At 35.7% G+C, this 22,593-nt stretch overlaps 2 protein-coding genes across 4 annotated transcripts in view; both read right to left on the reverse strand.

The window, feature by feature from the left end:
* Nucleotides 1–1,246: 1,246 nt before the first annotated feature.
* LOC127863991 (electroneutral sodium bicarbonate exchanger 1-like) overlaps nucleotides 1,247–22,593 on the reverse strand; it is a 38,731-nt gene continuing 17,384 nt past the window's right edge. The window contains exons 4-7 of one of the 3 annotated variants that reach the window (XM_052403665.1): nucleotides 18,720–18,836; nucleotides 17,428–17,537; nucleotides 8,538–8,798; nucleotides 1,247–7,455 (exon numbers count right to left, since the gene is read on the reverse strand). In XM_052403665.1, the coding sequence (XP_052259625.1) occupies nucleotides 8,543–8,798; nucleotides 17,428–17,537; nucleotides 18,720–18,836 (483 nt within the window). In that variant the 3' untranslated portion in view covers nucleotides 1,247–7,455; nucleotides 8,538–8,542. Of the gene's footprint in view, nucleotides 8,799–17,427; nucleotides 17,538–18,719; nucleotides 18,837–22,593 lie in introns of all 3 variants that reach the window. The other 2 variants (XM_052403664.1, XM_052403663.1) reach the window with 2 other exon arrangements.
* On the reverse strand, nucleotides 9,562–14,607 carry LOC127863990 (uncharacterized). Its single transcript, XM_052403662.1, has 3 exons — nucleotides 13,151–14,607; nucleotides 9,915–10,869; nucleotides 9,562–9,797 (listed from the first exon to the last, which is right to left on the reverse strand). Exons 1-2 carry the CDS (start codon nucleotides 14,513–14,515, stop codon nucleotides 10,837–10,839), a joined length of 1,398 nt encoding a protein of 465 aa, XP_052259622.1. The 5' UTR covers nucleotides 14,516–14,607; the 3' UTR covers nucleotides 9,562–9,797; nucleotides 9,915–10,836.

Here is a 22,593-nt window from a genome sequence, read left to right on the forward strand (position 1 = left end):
TTTTTTATATATGCTATAACAGAAACAAGGAGTGCAACTTCATTTGCCATAAAACTACACCATCTTTACTGTAAACCATGTAACTCGAACAATTTTTAACGAATTAACTACACACCGATAGTTTTCGAAAGCTATTAAAATAATTTATCAGGACAAATTAACATCCGTACTATTGATCCAGCAGTATTTCGATACCAGCCCTCAGAAATTGACCCATTTCCAAAATCATGTATTTTTTCCTGATAAATTATTGTATACCCCCACACGCCGCACTGACACAGAATATTTTGCATGTTGTCTACACAAAAAACAGCGGACACTATGCTCAATGTTATAAACGCACTAAGTGATCCCGTGACCTCGTTTTTGACCCGGCATGGCCCATGTTCGAACTCGACCTACACATCATCTAGATACAACTTTTGACCAAGCGTGGTGAAGATGGGATGAAAACTACTTGAATTAGAGAGCGGACACCATGCTAAATGTGTATAACGTACTAAGTGACCCCGTGACCTAGTTTTTCACCCGGCACGACCCATATTCGAACTTAGCCTAGACATCATCCAGATACAACTTCTGACCAAGTTTGGTGAAGCTCGGATGAAAACAACTTGAATTAGAGAGCGGACACCATGCTAAATGTTTAAAACGCACTAAGTGACCCCCTGACCTAGTTTTTGATCCGGCATGACCCATATTCGAACTTGACCTAAATATCATCTAGATACAACATCTGACTAAGTTTGTTGAAAACCAGATGAAAACAATTTGAATTAGAGAGCGGACACTTAATACGGACCTACCGACAAACCGACCGACCGACAGAAAAGCTCACTCCTATATACCCCTCTAAACTTCGTTTGTGGGGGTGTAAATACAAGTGAAAATAATTGAAAAAAAATTTACTGTTTCACAATTAAATGATATCATTATATTGACTTGATGACGTCATTCCCTTAAATTCTCATGTTAAAGTCCTTTAAAATGTACCGATGGAAAACGCATAATATCAAACACATTCTGATTCAGTTGATAAGACTTTCATCCAATCCAGACCATGAAAAATATTCAAAATAGTACAGTAAGAAAATTAAAATTAAATTATAATTAAAATAATATTTTATCTCATGATTCCTAAATAAAAATCAATTATCTACCAAAAGAAACAAATATTCCCCATTTTATTTCTTTATCAATTATAATAAGCTTTTTTGTTGAAATTTTCACAAAATCAACAAACACATTTTTCTAGTGTACACTTTTATTCAACAAAACACAAGACACATGGGCACATAGTACCTTTAACAAACTGAGTCTACATGAATTACCATCAATAAACTGAATCTACATAATGTATCATAAACAAACTGATTCTAAATGACGCAAACACTGTTGGGTCGTTATGCACTATTACACCCACTGACACGCCTTCAAATTTCGATAATTTACGGACCCTTACATTATGTGAACAGTTAAAAAGCTTATAATGTTCTGCAGAATAGAAATGTTACTAAAGGAAGTACTAAAAGATGACAAATCTAATTAGCAATTTATTTTCCTGTTTGTTGTGAAAATATTTAGAAAAATCAGTTAAACTTCTGAATAAAACCATTTACACCATTACGTCCACATATTACCTTAACAATACTAGACAGCCTTGCACATAACAAGATAATAAATGGACTTACTAAAACCACATCAAATGGCCACCACTTAAAAGAACATTATTTACGCTAAATATAGAAAATTTGTTGCGTAATTTCAGGATTCTAATGTTTTCTTTACTGTGTATGCATTACATGTCCTATTTACAGAATGTGTATGAGTGTAAACCAGGATTTCTGCAAACATATCTTTGCACAATAAGAAAAATTACAATGTTAACCGTATTCAGAAAAATTTCAATGTTAACTGTATTCATGACAGTTTAAACTGTATTTAATTGCTCATTGATACGATTTGAAAGGTCATCATTAAGGCAACATAACGTTTTTTAGGATATTTCAGAGTACTGAGGCAACATTACATTTTGTAAGTCATTTGTGTTTACAAAAATACCAACAACTGTGATAGCAATTTATCAAGAGGGCAATGATGACCCAACACTACATTTCGTAAGTCATTTGTGTATACAAACATACGAACAACTGTGATAGCAATTTAACAAGAGGGCAATCATGATCCAAATTGCTTAAGTCACAACAAATACTGACACGTTGACCTAGTTTGTTGATCAAAAATGGCCTTGCCATTGTCAAGCTAAATATCTTGACAAAGTTTCATTAAGATTGAGTAATACATTTGGCGTCCAAAGAGGCATCAATGTTTTTCTAGATCTGAACATGTGACCTAGTTTGGGAAAGCATGTGATCTAGTTTTTTGACGCATGAGACTCTGATTCTAACTTGGCGTTAATATTGTGAAGACAAATATTCTGATCATGTTGATGACAAATATTCTGATCATATTCCATCAACAATGAATAATAAATGTGGGCTTTAGAGAGTTAAAAATGTTTTTCTTACAAAGCGACCTTATGTTTGGACACACATGGCCTAGATTTTAACTCTAGATATTGTCATTATATACATTCTGACCGAGTTTCTTCAAGATTGAATATTATATGGCCTTCAGAGAGGCAAGTCTAAAAGTTGTATGATACACTACTCACAACGCACAACACACGACATCCGAGATAGGGTGACCATTATAGCACAGCACGAGCACTGTGTGAGCTTAACAATTCAAAACATAATTTGGTCTGAAAGAAAAAACAGTCCAAAAAATAAAACTGCTGAATTAAAGTTAAGTATTTTGAATGTACGCATAAGTTTGTACAAAAAACTAACATTAAGCTTTTTTCACGAAAATAAAGTTTTAAAAACAGTACATTGTTAAGTGATGACTGTTTAACCCCAAAAATAATTCACTGCAAGTAACATCGGGAAAAATACAAAACATAAACAAACTTGAAGAACAATCAATGTTCAGATACATTACGTGTAATAATATGTTATGAATTAAAAATATTCAAATAAAATCAAAATGAGGTCAAACAAAAGTCGAAGCCTCCAGTTATAAAATATTAAAACATTTTTGTAGTTACGTACAGATAAAACAAAGTATTGTTAAATAAATAGCAATATTGGCAACAATAAAACAGCACATGAAGAAGCAATAAAACATAAAATAAATAATGACAAATGAAAGTCCATACAAAAAAATAAAATAGTAAAGCTTTAAAAGAAAACAACTGTGATTTTTAAGCGTTAATGGAATTCTTTGTAAACACTGTAAAATATTATGCAATGCGTGCACCTGGGAAAAGCAGAACAATACAAGATAATAAAATATGAATAAACAAGATAAAACACACATAGTTAAATAACATAATCTAGACTAAAATGGCTGCTCATTCAGTTGTAAAACCTGTTTAGCTTGGGCTTAAAATCGTATATACTAGGAATAATTGTGTACATAAATAGAAAATCACTTAATACTGTGTTTTACATTACAAGGTTTAAGGATTTTTCAAAACAAAACAAACTTGATGAGACAAAGAATTATTGCAAACATCAGAACAACATGCACAATTGGTAAATAAATTATGCAAGCACAAGTATTATATTTACTATTTCTTCATATAAACAAGAAATTGTCACAGAGCTTGTCACAGTAGTGCCAGATCCCCTGCCGAAATGTGTTTGCTTGTATGACAACATTTGTTTTAGAGAGTAGAATACTATTTGTAAAAACAAATAAAGGGAGATAATTCATTATGCTCCGGACAAAAATATACTTTGAAATTAAATAAAGGGAGATAATTCAAACACTAAGGTATATAGAGTTATGGTTCTTAGTCACTGCACTTCTCCTACTTGCCATCTATTTATATTTCAAGTTTCAAGTAAATCTTTTCAGTAGATTTAGAGTTATGCTCCGGACCAAAATGTACTTTAAAATTATATAAAAGGGGTGATAATTAAAAAACTAAGGTAGATAGAGTTATGGTTCTTGGTCACTGAACTTCTCCTAGTTGCCATTTGTTTATATTTTAAGTTTCAAGTAAAGTTATATTTAGAGTTATGCTCCGGACAAAAATTTACTTTAAGTTATATAAAAGGGGAGATCATTAAAAAACTAAGGTAGATAGAGTTATGGTTCTTGGTTACTGCACTTCTTCTAGTTGCCATCTGTTTATATTCTAAGTTTAAAGTAAATCCATTGAATAGATTTGGAGTTATGCTCCGGACAAAGTTTCGGACTGACAGACTAACGGACAGGAGCAATTACTATATCCCCTCCAAATTTTTTTCGGCGGGGATAACAATAAAACAACAATTCTGTTCTTCTTTGTATTCAGATGTATAGCGTGTTTCATAATCAATGTTGCTTTTGATTCAATGCAGAATTGATAAAGATTGACCTCTAACGAACCAAAACAGACCTCTGTGATCTTATAAGTAAGTCTTCAATGTTCATGAAAAAGATGCGCACACAAAACACATGGGTATTGCATTCTCATATTGCTTCAATAACAATGGCGTCTTAAAAATTATATTCAATTATTACATTAAAATGAAGACAATCATTGTTTATCATGAAATCTGGGAAAATAATTGTATGAAGAAAAATGAAGCAAACAACAGAACTAACGTTTCCACTCCAAGAACATAACATTACTTAACAAATGCAACATTTCTACATCAACTGCTAAACATTTAATGTGTTATTATTTCAGAAATGTTAGACTATGCCCCATACAGGGATTTCTAGAACAAGAATGGAAGGAGAAAAACAAGACAAAAATCAGCATCTGAGGAGAAATAGCGGGCTGTATTCATGCGCAAAACTTTGTCCCAGGTAAGCATACGCATTAAGCCCCGTTTTCCAAGAACGTGCCGCTTAAGACTGAGAAGTTAATGGTTGTTAGGCAATAGCAGAGTAAGTACAGAAATTGGTAGACTCGATGTGAATTCAAGATGACTTAAACGAAGAAATGTACCATATAGGAAGAGAATAACAAGGAAATAAAGATTCTTAGATTTCATGAGCGTATTTTACATAAAAAAATATTTTGACCTGCAACTTTGTATAGAAATAACATATTTGAAAACTACAAGAATTACAAATAAACAAGTCAACTCAATTAACAAAAGCATTGCCATAGTGTAAGTTGAATACAAACGACTCCATACCTAAAATAATCAACAAATGTTGAAAAAACACTTAATTTTAGAAACGAATAAATTGTGATGATTGAATCTGGAAATGATGGTAAATTAAAATGATACAGCACTTAAATAATGATATAATACGGAAGTAACAATAAGAACACAATTAACAGTGAAAATAACTGAACTAAGTCACATTTAATTATATTAATAAGTTTATATACATGTATGTTTCCGATTGCTCAGACACCAAACGTTGCATTTAATACGGAAATATTAAGGATATAAAACAGTGCAATGTTCCGACCCCCCCTCCCCCTTTAAAGTACTTGACACTATAATAAACAAGAAACCGTCGGTGACGGGTGATGCTCCCCAAAAGTTTTTTGGTCACAATATTGCACTAAATATTCAGATAAAAGGAAACGTCTTGAGGGCACAGTAGTTGGGGGGACAATAATTTTTTATAGAAAATTTCAAAGGGCAATAACTCTAAGAAAAATCATCGGACCAGAACTCGCTAATAATATGCACATCTCCTCTTGGTAGTGAAGCTTCCCAAAAAGTTACATTGAAATCCGGTCATGAGTTGCTGAGAAATAGCCCGGACAAGAATTGCACTATATGTACAGTTAATGGAAAATTTCAAAGGGCCATAACTCTGTAAAAAATCATCCGACCAGAACCCGCTGATAACATGCACATCTCCTCTTGGTAGTGAAGCTTCCCATAAAGTTTCATTGAATTCCGGCCATTAGTTGCTGAGAAATAGCCCGGACAAGAATTGCACTATATGTACAGTTAATGGAAAATTTCAAAGAGACATAACTCTGTGAAAAATCATCCGACCAGAACCGCTGATAATATGCACATCTCCTCTTGGTAGTGAAGCTTCCCATAAAGTTTCATTGAATTCCAGTCATTAGTCATTAGATGCTGAGAAATAGCCCGGACAAGAATTGCACTATATGTACAGTTAATGGAAAATGTCATAGGGCCATGCCTCTGTGAATAGTCATACGACCAGAACCCGCTGATAATATGCACATCTCCTTTTGCTAGTGAAGCTTCCCATAAAGTTTCATTGAATTCCGGTCATTAGTTGCTGAGAAATAGCCCGGACAAAAATTGTGCACTGACGGACTCACGGACACACGGACGGACGGACGAAGCGGCAACTATATGCTCACCCCAAAATAAATTTTGGGAGAGCATACTAAAACTTTAAAATTAAGTCCCGATGTATTACAAAAGCTAACAAGAGAAAATTACATCCAACGCAATAATTTTAACAAGATGTGTAGAGAAGCTAACAATAACAAAAGAAAAATTCAAATAAAATTTCAGAATATAAAGAAGCAACTAAAAAGAATCAATAACTAATAAACACATTTCTAAATAACAAAAAATTAAGTCTTTTATTTCATACATCAATCTTTTTTTAAATCAAAACCTAAACTTTTGTAACGTGTTTTCACATCTCAATACTTTGATGAAAAGAATTTTTTTATATTTCACCTCATGCACACAGGTACTAAGTACACATACATGTCTACATTAATGTTAAACAACCAAAACTATCAACATCACGTGTACTACAATTTCTAGCACACCTGTATGGCACACAATTGACAACTTACACACTTTAAAAGTTGTATAGAGTCTTAGAGAAATCCTAACTTCAGTTTTATTTAATGATCAAATGTTGAGACTTAATTGTTTTTAATTGATAATGTTTGTAGGACTATAAAATTGTCACATACACACTAGTACATCTACACATTTTCATTCACAAGTTGCATTGAAATAGATAAAAATGTAATCAGGTCAAAAACATAATATAGTATTATCAATATAAATAATTAAATCGCTATTAATAATTAAATCACTTTATTCTGACTAAAACACCACGCCATGGAAATATTGTAATAATTTAATCCTTGAATATAATCAACATAAATTAAACATCAACAAGCAATCATGAATATTTCCAACATCAAAAAACAACAGCCACGCTTCTTTTTAACAGAAAAGAAATCGCAATTGAATAACTTGTTCACATATTGCATTTCAATCACCTAAAAAACAACATTACGTATAAATAATCATGATCATAGAAGTCAATGCATTGAACAATATGTATAAATAGTATACACAGCAAAACAGACATAATTTCTCATGACAAATGAACCACATATTATTTCGATTTCAGGAACTTTGGCATTTTCAATCGTGGACATTGCAGTCAAATGAACCCTCTTTTTCATTTGGAACATATCTGCAAAATGAAGATATATGATAAAGTTACATGAATACGTACGTACATTTTTTGGATTTTTTCAGATGGAATTCAGAAATGTATGGAATTCATACATTTATGTATGGATACTGAAACAATACACATCTGTATAAGGTTATTTTCCAGGAACATTTTAAGATTAATTTTGATTTGAAATACACACATTTTTAAAAACCACACAGTTATTATACGTTTCGCTACCAAAGACGATAATCTACAACTAATGAAAGTTATCTTTAGAGTTTAAAGAACGCCACAACAGAATGATTCAAATTTACATGAAATGGAATGAATATTTCATATTTTCAAGAATCTTGAATCTCCCTTCTAAATACTAATATGCATATACTGCAATCTAGTGATCAACTTCAAACCACATCTAATACAATGTCTCTATACACTGCACCAACAGCATTCCTGTTGAAAATTAAAAAATAAAGTGAAACTGATTCCACTTCACTTTCTTTAAACATATTTATTTCAGCTGGATTGCATCAAAAGCCTTAGGCTTATCTGAAACGCTCGCGAGTCTGTTTCCTGGATAGAACCAGATTTGAGTGTATATAGTGGAAATCTAAAGAACTCCCCAACAGGGAGTATCGAACTCTTGACCTCCAAAGCGCTAGGTAGACAGCATAAAATCTATGCGTAGGCGTCTCAAATTCTTGAAATGAAAACATTTTAATAGACCAATGATCTTAAAATTCTAAGAAAAAAATGCTCTTGAGTTAACTTTATACATTTTGCCTTGAGACAAACATTAGCACATATATCAATTATCATACAATTATTTTTATATAATTATCTGAGAATTCTTCCTTAATATTATCTTAAAATTCTTTGCCTCACAATAACATGAACATTCTTAGAACTTTGCCTTAGAGTTTGAACTTTCTATACAGGAATAGCTCGGCAGATCTACAAGTATCTCCGGTATATGGACACAGATATCAATAATAAAAAAATAATTTTAAGGTCCTCAGAATTTTGCCTAGCAATTATCTTATTATTCTTAGAGCTGTGACTTACAATTATCTTAAATCCATACAATTTAGCCTTACAATTTTTAGTATTTAGCCTTCGAGATAGCACTATCTATAGAGGAATAGCTCGGTGGATCCACCATTATCTCTGGTATATGCATGCATCTTGATTTCTCATCCTTGTCACTATCCTCTTCCTCTATGTAAAAGGCGACCCCTTTCTTTGATTTCCCGTTCCCCCCTCCTCCGGGGGATTTCTCAGTTGGAGAGCTGGGTATCGGGGCCAGCCCAGTGCCGTGGAAACCGTTGCCGTCTTTTTTATGCCTCTTCTTGTGCTTCCTGAATAGTGATCAGACAAATGTGTGTAAAGTGCCTCAGACAAATGTACATCAAGTGCCTTAGACAAGTGAAGGTAAAATGTCTCAGACAAGTGAAGTTAAAGTGTTTCAGACAAATGAAAATCAAGGGACTTACACCAATGTAGGTCAAGTGCACCAGAAAAATATAGATCAAGTGCCTCAGACAAGAGAAAGTAAAATGTCTCTGACAAGTGAAGGTTTATGTCTCAGAAAAATGTAGATAAAGTGCCTCAGACCAGTGTAGGTCAAGTGCCTCAGACAAATATAGGTCAAGTGTCGCAGACAAATGTAGGTCAATTGCCTCAGACAAATGTAGGTCAAGTGTATCAGACAGATGTAGGTCAAAAGCCTCAGACAAATGTAGGTCAAGTGAACCAGACAAAAAAAGGTCAAGTGCATCAGACAAATGTAGATCAAGTACATAAGACAAATGTAGGTCAAGTGCATCAGACAAATGTAGATCAAGTGCATCAGACAAATGTAGGTCAAGGGCATCAGACAAATGTAGATCAAGTGTATCAAACAAATGTAGATCTAGTGTATCAGACAAATTGAGGTCAAGTCCATCAGACAAATGTAGGTAAAGCGCTGGTGTTTTGGAAAATGAATACTGCAATTTCATTAATTAGTTGGCATGAAATTTCATGGTTTAAAAAAAGGATTTGACAAGAATATTTCCGATGTGCTTGTGTTTAATTCCTGGATCTGTGAGCCTATGAAATCAACAAAACGTCTGGTACCACGAAAATTTCCAAATTTGTACTCAAATTATAATTTTATGAGTAAATTATACTTACCTGACATATGTACTTTAGGATTCTATCTCGGCCCGAAAATAACTCGCTATACGGTAGGCGCCGCATAATAGACGACTACCGGAAATAAACAACTTTCGCGCATGCGTATCGTAGTTTCCTCTCCGCACGACCTCATGCTCGAATCACTTTCCTTGGCGCCTTCGAAGGCCTCAGAAAGTAGTCTGAAAAAGAGGGGAGGAAGGGTGGGTTTGTACATATGTCAGGTAAGTATAATTTACTCATAAAATTATAATTTGAGTACAAATTTGGAAATTTCATTTCCTAAATTATGTACTTACCTGACATATGTACTTTAGGATTCCTTCCCAAAGCAGTCCCTCTTTGGAGGCGGGTTCAGGTACTTTCTGACCACTCCAACAATTATAGTAGATCTTCTCATTCCAGAGTTTTCTATATCTTCTATTTCATAAAAACTGCTACAACAGTCCCTCTTATATACACAATAATAACTGTACACAGCACAAATCATGTATTCTTATTCACTTTTCCACATATTTAAACAATATATTTAAAACAAATATATGATGGATAAACCACTACTTGTGGCCATCATATATATGATATGTTCCATACTGTTGACTTAAAAACAGTTCATTTTCCGGAAAATAACTCGCCGGGGAGAAAAACATTATTCTTTAAGAAAATCAAATGATACATCTTTAAAATAGAACTTCACAAAAGTAGATGATCTACTCCAATCCGCACTGTCTAAAACATCTTTCAATGGAGCTCCCTTAAAAAGAGCCCATGATGGTCCGATTGACCTAGTTGAATGACCTTTAACTTTAGATGCATACACTTTTTTCATTTTGTATGACTTTTGAATAGTCTTAACAATCCATGACGAAATTGTCTGACTTGAAGCCGCTCTATGCGGTTTATTTACAGTTAAAAATAATTTCAAAGAGTCCTTCTCTTTTGAATTCCTAAATTTTTCTGTTGATTTCAGATAATAAGTCAATGCTCGTTTTGGATCCAACAACTTGTTATTTGGAAAAGCAGGAATAAAAATAGTATTGCTCTGATGTGAACCTCTGTCCTGTTTCGATAAACCATGCCTTATGAAAGTTACACCTTTTGCTTGTACATTCACAGAATTTTCTCCCAATGTCAAAGATTGTAAATCCCCACATCTGCGAAAAGTTGTAATTGCTATGAGAAAAACTGTCTTGTAAGTTACATACTTTAAACTGGCTGTCTTTATTGGCTCAAACGGTGGTTGCTTGAGGGCATCTAAAACAAACAATAAATTCCATTCAGGTACAAGTCTTTTCACTGGTGGCCTTTCATTGAAAATGCCTTTCAGTAAACGAATAATATAGGGATGTTGACCCACTGGTATTCTGTCCACCGGGTTCAACATAGAAGACATCATTGATCTATAGCCTGAAATTGTTTTGTATTTTAAACCATCTTTATATAGATCAGCTAAAAAATTAGCACAGTTATTTAAAGATGGAGTAAAGGGATCAATTTGTCTTTTACCACACCAGCTATGGAATTTCCTAAATTTACATCTATAATCTTTCTGAGTTCCGATTCTCCATGATGAACACAATAATTTTCTAGTTTGTCTAGAAAATCCTTCTGTTTCATACCGTTTGTCGATAATCTCCATGCAGTCAGTTTTAGAAGTTTTGGATTCGGATGTAACATCCCTTTCTGAACCAATAAATCTTCCATTTCTGGAAGCTTGACTGGTGGAGCTATCAACAACTGAAGAATCATTGGATACCAATGCTGACGTTCCCACATTGGTGCTATCAGAATCAATTCGCACTGAAACTTCATCATGTGTTTGAGTACCTTGCCCAACAGACTTATGGGTGGAAATGCATATGCCATCATGCCTTCCCAACTTATGGACAGAGCATCCTGTGTCAGTGCTAATGTATCTAGATTCCATGAGCAAAACACTGGACATTGTTTGTTCTCTGCTGTCGCAAACAAATCTATTAGCGGAGTCTCCCACATCCAAAACAGATGGTTCACTACAGTCTTGTTCAGTGACCATTCTGTAGACTGAAGTTGGTGTCGGCTGAGAAAATCCGCTAATACATTTGTCTGCCCCTTGATATGTACTGATTTCAATTTCATATTGTGGTGTAGAGCTAGGAACCAGATTCTCTGAGCTAATTCGCAAAGTCTCATCGATTTTGTACCTCCCTGTTTGTTCAGATATTGAACTGTGCTGGAATTGTCCGATCGAATCAATACATGTTTGTTCTTTAATATCGGAACAAAATTTTCCAATGACAGATGTACCGCCTTCAATTCCAGATAATTTATATGCTCTGTACTCTGGTTCCTGGACCAAACACCCTGTACTACTTTGTTGTTCACAAAACCACCCCATCCCACCATTGATGCATCGCAAGTCATTGTTATCTGCGGTTGAATTGGTTGCAAAGACACCCCTTTTTGAAAATTGGCTTGATGTAACCACCAATGGAGACTGGATTTCACAGACTGTGTACATGGGACCTCCCAGTGCAGAGACATTCTGGCTGGACTCCAGTTTCGTAACAAATGCATTTGAAGGGGTCTCATATACAGTCTTGCATTTGGTACAATTTCTAGTGTGGATGCCATCATTCCAAGAACTACCAAATATTGTCTTGCTTTTGTGTAACCATTGATTAGTAGATGAATTGCCTTCACTAATTTCTGAAATCTTTCTGCCGTCGGATAAACCAGGCCTTTCTTTAATTGAAAAACTGTTCCTAAATATGTCAGAATCTGTACAGGAATGAGAGTGGATTTGTTTTTGTTTATTATGAAACCTAGATTCAGAAGAAGATTGAGCGTTATCTCTCTTTCTGTTAGTAATATTTGTCTTTCTTGATTCAGTTGTATCCAGTCGTCCAGATACACTGCTAATCGTATGGCTTTTACTCTTAGATAAGCTGCAACAACTGACAATATTTTTGTGAAAACTCGTGGAGAGACAGTTGGTCCGAAACATAATGTTTTGAATTGGAAAACTTTCCCCTTCCATGCAAATCTGAGGAATTTTCTGTGTTTCTTGAATATGCCTATGTGAAAATAAGCGTCTTTTAAGTCGAAAGATATCGCCCAATCGTTCTTTTGAACTAGATTTAACACTTTTGTCAATGTGTCCATCTTGAAATGTTGCTTTCGGAGGTACCGATTTAGAGGTTTTAGATTTATGACTGGTCTTAAATCTCCTGTCTTTTTCTTGACTAAAAATAGAGTACTGTAAAAACCTGTCGTCCAATTTGTTTTCGGTACGATTTCTATAGCATTTTTTTGCATTAAAGAATCTATTTCTTCCTGCATAATATGTTCGTTTTCGATACTGACATGAGTTTGTTTTATACCCTGAAAAATTGGTTTCTTTATGAATTCCAATTTGTAACCCTCTTTTATAATTGATAAAACCCATTTGTCTGTTGTAATCAACTGCCAATTTTTTTGAAAATGAGTTAATCTGTCCCCTACTGGTATCTCCGGTCGCAACATTAACAGACCTGACTGGTCATTGTTTACTAACCTTGGCAACTGTAGCCCTTGGTCTGTTATTGGCTGCATAGTTGCCCCGACCTCTCGAGCCACCAGCTCTGTGCTCTGTTCGAAAAGTACTTCGTGAGTCCGCATTGTATTTTGGAATGCGAAATGTAGGTGGCGCTCTATTGTATTCATTTGGCTGAACACCCATTCTTGTATTTGTCTTTACATATTGTCTTTTGACAGATGTTTGCTGTTCTGTCTGTTCACTGGCTTTCCTCTTATATGTTTCCTTCTTTTGCAATTTTTCTGGCAATAACTCTTCAAGTGTTTTTCTTTTGTCTTTCTTTTGTTTGAGAGTCTTTTCCAATTCTTCACCAAACACCCCGTCCCCTCTCAAGGGTAGGTTACTGATTGTCCTTGAATCATCAAGTTCATATAAAGAAGTCTCGCTCATTGTGACTTGTCTACGAATGATATGAAAAAATGCTCCTGCTCTACCAAATTGATCTAGACTTCGTGTGGATAAAGCGAAAATGTCCTTCACTTTTTTCTCAATGTCTGGTTTATCTGTAACCATGTCCATTAACATTGCAAGAGCTTGCTGCATGTACATCTGTGTAACAATACCCATGTAGACACTTTGCTGTCCTCTGTATGCGGTCTTCTCCACCATTTTGTTTGGTTGTGAGAACAGAAAAGTTCCATGTTTAGCGAATGAAGCTCTAGAACCAAACTTCTTTGTTAGACACGTGTCTACAATATCGTCCAATGTAGGTACACGTAAAAAATGTTCAGTGTCTTCATCAACTGGAAATAAATCTTTGCACTCTTCTGAAAAAGCTGTTACATTATTTGGTGTTTTAGACCGATAGCTTTGTTCCCAAATTTCTTTCTGCGAATTTTCTAAGCAAATGCCAGTTGGCTTTTGTGCATCTTTTTTCAAACATGCATCTTCTCCAAAAATGTCTTTCAAACACCTGCGTACACTAGCACTGTGCTCTGTGTCTTCTTCTTCTGAATCAGACAACGAAAAATGTTCAGAGGAAGCAGGATGAATGGAAAGTACATCATCTTGACGATTACTTGTGGAACTTTGCCCAGTCCTCTCTTCAAAATTGGGGCTTGTATCACTCCCCTGGTCATAATTGGGGCTTTTGCCATTCCCCTGCGTTGAATTACCATGTCTTTGTGACTGGCATTGCAACAATGAAACAATATTGTGTAAAGTATTTTCAAGTTTACCGTATTTCTCGTCAAAACGTTCCTCTAATAAGTCTACTTTGGAACGTCTTTTTTTCTGCTTGCCAGACACTGTGTTATTACTCACGTCACTGTGTCCCATATCTTCTTCCTCGTTATCCACAAACGGAGAACGATTATTATTATTTTTAACAAACACTTCAGCCATGCTGAAAAATAGCGAGTAACAAACGCCTTCGAAGGCGCCGAGAAGAAAAGTGATTCGAGCATGAGGTCGTGCGGAGAGGAAACTACGATACGCATGCGCGAAAGTTGTTTATTTCCGGTAGTCGTCTATTATGCGGCGCCTACCGTATAGCGAGTTATTTTCGGGCCGAGATAGAATCCTAAAGTACATATGTCAGGTAAGTACATAATTTAGGAAATGAAAATAATGATTTGAAACAAAATGATATATGTAATTTTTTTTTCTGCAAAGTCAAAATATTTTGGCCTTTACTGATTACTAATCACTTAAAGCGAGACAATAACTTTGATAATACGTTTATGATTAGAATACTCGTCCACGGTAAAACAATGTTTAATTAAATTATTTAAATTATTCAAACACAACATTGAAATAAGTTGTCAAATCTTCTCAAAGAAGATTATAAGAATAAGTGAGTCGCATTCTGGGAAAATTGGACTTGTGCTTAAAAAGTCTTCACAAATTAGCATGTGCAGTACACACAGGCTAATCAGGAAAGGATACTTTGGGACTTAATTGGATTTTCATTTACAAGAAACTACACTTAAACAAGAGCCGTGGTTGTGAAACACAATGCCCCCTACTGCGCTTTGAAGCCGCACATCAGCTATTTTAGAAACAAGGGTATATTTTGAATGTAAAGGTCACAGTGAACTTGACCTTTGACCTAGTGACCTCAAACCATGTTTGATTGTAGATCTCAATAAGATGCATGCACATGTGAAGTTTAAAGAACATAGACACAAGAGTTTTCATTTTGTGAGCAAGGTTAAAGTTTTGGGACAGACACACACATACAATGACAGACAGACAGACAAACAGGCAGACAGGCAAAAAACAATATACCCCCGATCATTCAATCTGGGGGCATAACAAAAAATACCACAAAAGCGGGAAGCTTTGCTTCTGATTAGCTGTGCAGACTGCTTATGTTAATCTGGGATGACACTTAATACACATGTGTTAAGTGCCCTTTTCCCACCGTAAGGCTAAAATCTAATTATGCAAATTATTTAAAACAACTTATTTAACTCATTGTTGTTGACACATATGTCTTTTCGCTGGACTACGCTACAGTTTAAGAACAGTTAACAATTCATCGGTCAATAAATGAAGCACACTAACATTTAAGTCTAGTTAACTTCATTTTAAGAAAAAAAGTCAACTAAACAGTGGACATCAATACGTTTTCTGAGGGTCTACTTCATGCAGAGTGCATTCATAAATCTGCTTTTAAATTATATTTATTTAAATAAATCAAAGATATTATTAAGTTTAAACATCAAATACTTTTTGAGAGTCTACTTCATGCATACTGTTTTTCATAAATCTGCTTTTAAATTATATTTTTTTAAATATATCAAAGATATTAGTAAGTTTGAACATAAAATACGTTCTGAGTGTCTACTTCATGCACACTGTTTTTCAAAAATCTGCTTTTAAATTATATTTATTTAAATATATCAAAGATGTATTTAAGTTTGAAATCAAATATTGTCCGAGTTGCTACTTCATGCATAGTGGATTAATAAATCTATTTTTAAAATTCAATATATTTAAATCATCCAAAGATTACATCAAGTTTTTAATTGCCATCACAAAACGCAAATTTTGAACTATCGACTTTATTTATGGTGACTTTGAAATCCTCACAACAAATCATGCCAAGGGAGAATACTCTTGTGAATACCTTTTCACTTTCAAAACTACCGGAGTGCCATGCTTGAAAACGCTAAAGAAAAATGAAGAAAAGTTTAAACGCTGATATAAATATTTTCATGTGAAGACACAAATTTTACAATGCTTTTATGTCACATTTACATTAAGCATGAGCAGCTATGCCATTATATATATATGTTAGCTTAGTTTGAGTCCATTTTTCCCATTTTCACAAGTATTTCGTTGCCATCATGTCAATCACTCAACAAGCTTACAGGTGTGCAGGGTAGCCTGGTTAACCAGTGATTTCATGACAAATCACAACACAAATAGTGATAATACCAGGCCAGGAATTAAACTGTGCTCTACCATCTGAGCAACCCTGCTCCACTCCATCGGAATATAATTACATGCATGTAGCACTGGAAACAATACTGTTTGGAATACCCCAATAATTAGGGGTCAATTCACAAACGACCCATTTTGAGCACAAATGGTTGTTCATTCAAATAATAATGTTTGACATGGAGTATGATAATGACAGGGTTAAGCTTTATTTACACCCCCCGTTTATTGGAGTCTTCCAAACAAAAACACATACAGGATACTTCTATCAGGTCTATGGAAAAGTGACTCAAAATCTCCTGGGATAAGGGCAAATCATGCCATCAAACAATCATTTTTTAAATACACACTTTAATCACTTCAATGAACAAAACAACATAAATTGAACACATTTATTTGGACAAAAAACTTGAATACATAAAACAGCCAAGCAAGCAATCAATAACTCACCGGGAACATGAATTAGCTAGGGTCGTATATACTATGGCCCCTTACAAAAGTGGTAGGCCCCTAGATTTCTTTCAACTACACAATAAAATTAAATCATATATCCCATGTACGAGAAGTATATACACAACAAGATGTCTATGTAAAACACTATGTCCCCCCATATATTTGACCTTTGACCTTGAATGATGACCTTGACCTTTCACAACTCAAAATGTGCAGCTTCATGAGATACACATGCATGCCAAATATCAAGTTGCTATCTTCAATATTGCAAAAGTTATAACCAATGTTAAAGTTTGACGCAAACAAACAAACCAACAAACAGACAGGGCAAAAACAATATGTCCCCCAGTATAAACTGGAGGACAAAAAAAGTGGGCAACCACAGGCAACATGTTAGTTTTATAACTCTGGCTCACCTTTTACTGCTGGAGTTCATATTCAAGGATGAATCACTATTGTTCTGACGTTCTCCGGACTGAATATTCTTCCATATCGAGTTCTTTGCAATCTCTTCGGATATATTCATCTGAAACAAATGCAAAAAAGTAATCAAAGAGACCTATTCATCTGCAAATAACTTTACTTTATCAGTCAATTAAATTTGTCAGTCAATGGCATGTGCTATTCAATCAACAACTCAATCCTAATTCTTTTGGTAAATTATGCAACAATATACATGTTTCTCATCTAACTAATTCACCTGAAATTATCCAACAAGGCTTTTTTTCCTTCTTGGACAATGGAAGTTCTTCACAATTTTGAGAGGTTGACAATTCAAAATTTAATATTTTTGAAAATTTGCGAATACAATTTTTACAATGTTAAAAAGTTTGTGACGCATTTGCTTTAATTTGGCAAAGCTTGCAACACATTTTTTCACATTTTTGTAAAGTTCAGCCTCATTTTCCCACAAATTTAGGGGATAATGGCCACTTCAAGAAGACAGGAAAAAATCCCTGGTAAAGCCAATTATAAGCCTACTCTCACCCCCAGTGACACTACTCACTTCATTGACAAAACTGCCTGTGCCTCCATTGATACTCACTTCATTGACAAAACCGTCCGTGCCTCCATTGATACTCACTTCATTGACAAAACTGCCTGTGCCTCCATTGATACTCACTTCATTGACAAAACCGTCGGTGCCTCCATTGATACTCACTTCATTGACAAAACTGCCTGTGCCTCCATTGATACTCACTTCATTGACAAAACTGCCTGTGCCTCCATTGATACTTACTTCATTGACAAAACTGTCCGTGCCTCCATTGATACTCACTTCATTGACAAAACCGTCCGTGCCTCCATTGATACTCACTTCATTGACAAAACTGCCTGTGCCTCCATTGATACTCACTTCATTGACAAAACTGCCTGTGCCTCCATTGATACTCACTTCATTGACAAAACCGTTCGTGCCTCCATTGATACTCACTTCATTGACAAAACCGTTCGTGCCTCCATTGATACTCACTTCATTGACAAAACTGTCCGTGCCTCCATTGATACTCACTTCATTGACAAAACTGCCTGTGCCTCCATTGATACTCACTTCATTGACAAAACTGTCTGTGCCTCCATTGATACTCACTTCATTGACAAAACTGTCCGTGCCTCAATTGATTCTCACTTCATTGACAAAACTGCCTGTGCCTCCATTGATACTCACTTCATTGACAAAACTGTCCGTGCCTACATTGATACTCACTTCATTGACAAAACTGTCCGTGCCTCCATTGATTGCAAAGTTCATGATGGAGGCCTTGGGTGCAAAGTTTTCTTGTCCAGGCGCAGCGTTCTTGGGGTCCAACAAGGTCTCACACTCCTGAAAGAAACAAAACAATGGATGTAGATTTCGGATTTTGGAAAACAAAGAGAAAATTCCATTGGTCATTTTCCGATGTTGTTAAATTCAACAAGAGCACCGCCTAGCTGGTGCAGACCGCTCATCTATTTTTCTTTTTAAAGGTGAATGGGCCATCCTCAATACTTCAATCAAAGAGGAGGGATGGGTAGGGTGGAGAGGGGTGAATAGTATGGGGGCTCCACCATTGTCAGAAATTCCACAATTGTCAGAATTGTTTTTGTATTTGTTGCCATAGCAACCAGATTTTTTGACGTAGGAACAAAATTAAATGACGTGCATAATGTCCATATTGCCATCTATCCATGTTCCAAGTTTCATGAACAAATATTAAAAACTTTTAAAGTTATCGCAGGATCCAGAAAAACACCATTTTCAGCAGTATTTCTAGTCTTTTTGTTCAGCATATCAACCATACTTTTTGACGTAGGAACAAAATGAAATGATGTGCATAATGTCCATATTGCCATCTATCCACGTTTCGAGTTTCATGAAAAAAATATTAAAAACTTTTAAAGTTAACGCAGGATCCAGAAAAAAATCACCATTTTCAGCAGTATTTCTAGTCTATTTGTTGCCATAGCAAGCACAATTTTTGACCTAGGGACAAAATGAAATGACGTGCATAATGTCCATATTTCCATCTATCCACGGTTCAAGTTTCATGAAAAAATATTTAGAACTTTTAAAGTTATCGCAGGATCCAGAAAAACATTTTCAGCAGTGTTTCTAGTCTAATTGTTGCCATAGCAAGCAAATGTTTTGACGTAGGGACAAAATGAAATGACGTGCATAATGTCTATATTGCCATCTATCCACATTTTAAGTTTCATGAAAATATATTAAGAACTTTTAAAGTTAACGCAGGATCAAGACAAAAACACCATTTTTAGCAGTATTTCTAGTCTATTTGTTGACATAGCAACCATAATTTTTGACATAGGAACAAAGCGAAATGACGTGCATAATGTCCATATTGCCATCTATCCATGTTCCAAGTTTCATGAAAAACTATTAAGAACTTTTAAAGTTATCGCAGGATCCAGAAAAGTGTGACAGACTCACAAACGCACAGAGCGAAAACCACAAGACCCCTCCGGTGAAACCGGTAGGGGACTGATAACAAGTTCGCTCACCTGAGAGGAGTAGGTTCATTCAATCTTTACCAAATGTCAAACTTGACCTAGATATTGTCCAGACAAACATCCTGGTCAAGTTTCACCATTCTTTCATCTGCGGGTCATGATCAATGTACCTATGAAAGTTCATGATCCTAGGCGTAAGCATTCTTGAGTTATCATCCGGAAACCATTTTTCTAAGATGAGTCACCGTGACCTTGACAGCCATTGTGTGAATACGTTTTTTGGAACTGTGACCTTGACCTTTGACCTAGTGACCTGAAAATCACTAGGGGTCATTTTCGAGTCATGATAATGTACCTATGAAGTTGCATGATCCTAGGCATAAGCGTTCTTGAGTTATCATCTGGAAACCATTTTACTATTTCGGGTCATCGTGACCTTTACCTTTGACCTAGTGACCTGAAAATCAATAGGGGTCATCTACGAGTCATGATCAATGTATCTATGAAGTTTCATGATCCTAGGCATAAGCGTTCTTGAGTTATCATCCGGAAACCATTTTACTGCTTTGGGTCACCGTGACCTTGACCTTTGACCTAGTGACCTAAGTCAATAGGGATCATCTGCGAGTCATGATCAATGTATCTGTGACGTTTCATGATCCTAGGCATAAGTGTTCTTGAGTAATCATCCGAAAACCATTTTACTTTTTCGGGGTCATTTTCGAGTCATGATCAATGTACCTATGAAGTTTCATGATCCTAGGCCTAAGCGTTCTTGATTTATCATCCGGAAACCATTTTACTATTTCGAGTCATTGTGACCTTGACCTTTGGCCTAGTGACCTGAAAATCAAAAGGGGTTATCTGCGAGTCATCATCAATGTATCTATGAAGTTTTATGATCCTAGGCATAAGCGTTTTTGAGTTATCATCCGGGAACCATTTTACTGCTTTGGGTCACCGTGACCTTGACCTTTGACCTAGTGACCTAAAAATCAATGGGGGTCATCTGCGAGTCATGATCAATGTATCTGTGAAGTTTCATGATCCTAGGCATATGTGTTCTTGAGTAATCATACGGAAACCATTTTACTTTTTCGGGTCATCGTGACCTTAACCTTTGACCTAGTGACATGAAAATGTATAGGGGTCATCTGCGAGTCATGATCAATGTACCTATGAAGTTTCATACACCTTGGCATAAGCGCTATTGAATTATCATCCGGAAACCATCTGGTGGACGGACGGACCAACATGAGCAAAATAATATACCCCCTTTTCTTCGAAAGGGGGGGGGCATAATGAGAAAACTGCCCCCCTCCCAGCAGCCATGCTATTCAACTGACCGGAACCATTTTTTAACTCGACTCTCGTATCAAGGTACCAAATGTTCTGAGCAAATTTCATGAAAATTGGGCCAAAAATGTAACTTCTACTGTGTTCACATGTTTTCAATATATACATTTTGAGAAAAATGCCCCGTCCACTGGCGGCCATGTTTTTTCATCGATCCGGACCATTTTCAAACTCGTCCGAGATATCGATATAACCAATGTTTTGACCAACTTTCATGATGATTGGGAATAAATTGTGACTTCAAGAGTGTTTACAAGGTTTCTCTATAGCCAAATAGGGAAAACTGCCACTATATACATATAGAGAAAAATGCCCCGCCCACTGGCGGCCATGTTTTTTCACCGATCTCGACCATTTTCGAACTCGTCCGAGACATCAATTGAACCAATGTTTATGATGATTGGGCAAAAATTGTGACTTCTAGAGTGTTTACAATGTCTCTCTATAGCCAAAGAAGGAAAACTGCCCCGCCAACTGGCGGCTAAGTTTTTCAACGGATTGGAACCACTTTTGAACTCAACCAAGATATCATAGACAAACATTTTGACAAAGTTACATGAAGATTGGGCATGAAATGTGACTTCTACAGTGTTTACAAGATTTTTCTTTTTTTGACCTAGTGACCTAGTATTTGACCCGGCACAACCCAGTTTCGAACTCGGCCGAGATTTTATTGGGGCAGAGCTTTTGACCAAGTTTCATGAAGATGTGACAAGAAATGTGGCCTCTAGAGTGTTTACGAGTAAATGCTTACGGATGGACGGACGGACAAAGACCGGTCAGAAAAGCTCACCTGAGCAATCAGGTGAGCTTATAAATCCTTAGATGAGAGAGAAGAGTAAGCCTTCTTTTTAGTCGAGGCTACCCAACGAGAAATAGAAGCCACCGACACCCCCCCCTTATAACGGAATGAAGTCTCTTACGAGAACCTCAAATACACTTTACTCTTTAAAGATAGAACTTCAACTCTCTAACTGGGCAGGGGGCAAAGGAATCTATCATCATCTTCATGTCCACAAGTCCTAGAAAGACTTGGAATTTTGAAGGGTTTGGAAACCATAGAGGGGAGCTGATTTTTAGCAAGGAATCCTGGCTGACATAACAAAGTAACAAATCCATCGGAGGAATCAAAACAAAGATGACTGTCCTCGATTGAAAGAGCATGAATTTCACTTCTCAGTTTGGCTGAAGTCATCGAACGAAGGAAAACAGTTTTCAAAGTTAGAAACTCTAACGAAACTTTATCGAGAGGCTCATAGGGAGCCTTAGTAAGAGAA

Source organism: Dreissena polymorpha, unplaced genomic scaffold (genome assembly GCF_020536995.1).
Source record: "Dreissena polymorpha isolate Duluth1 unplaced genomic scaffold, UMN_Dpol_1.0 chrUn075, whole genome shotgun sequence".
Classification (NCBI taxonomy): domain Eukaryota; kingdom Metazoa; phylum Mollusca; class Bivalvia; order Myida; family Dreissenidae; genus Dreissena; species Dreissena polymorpha.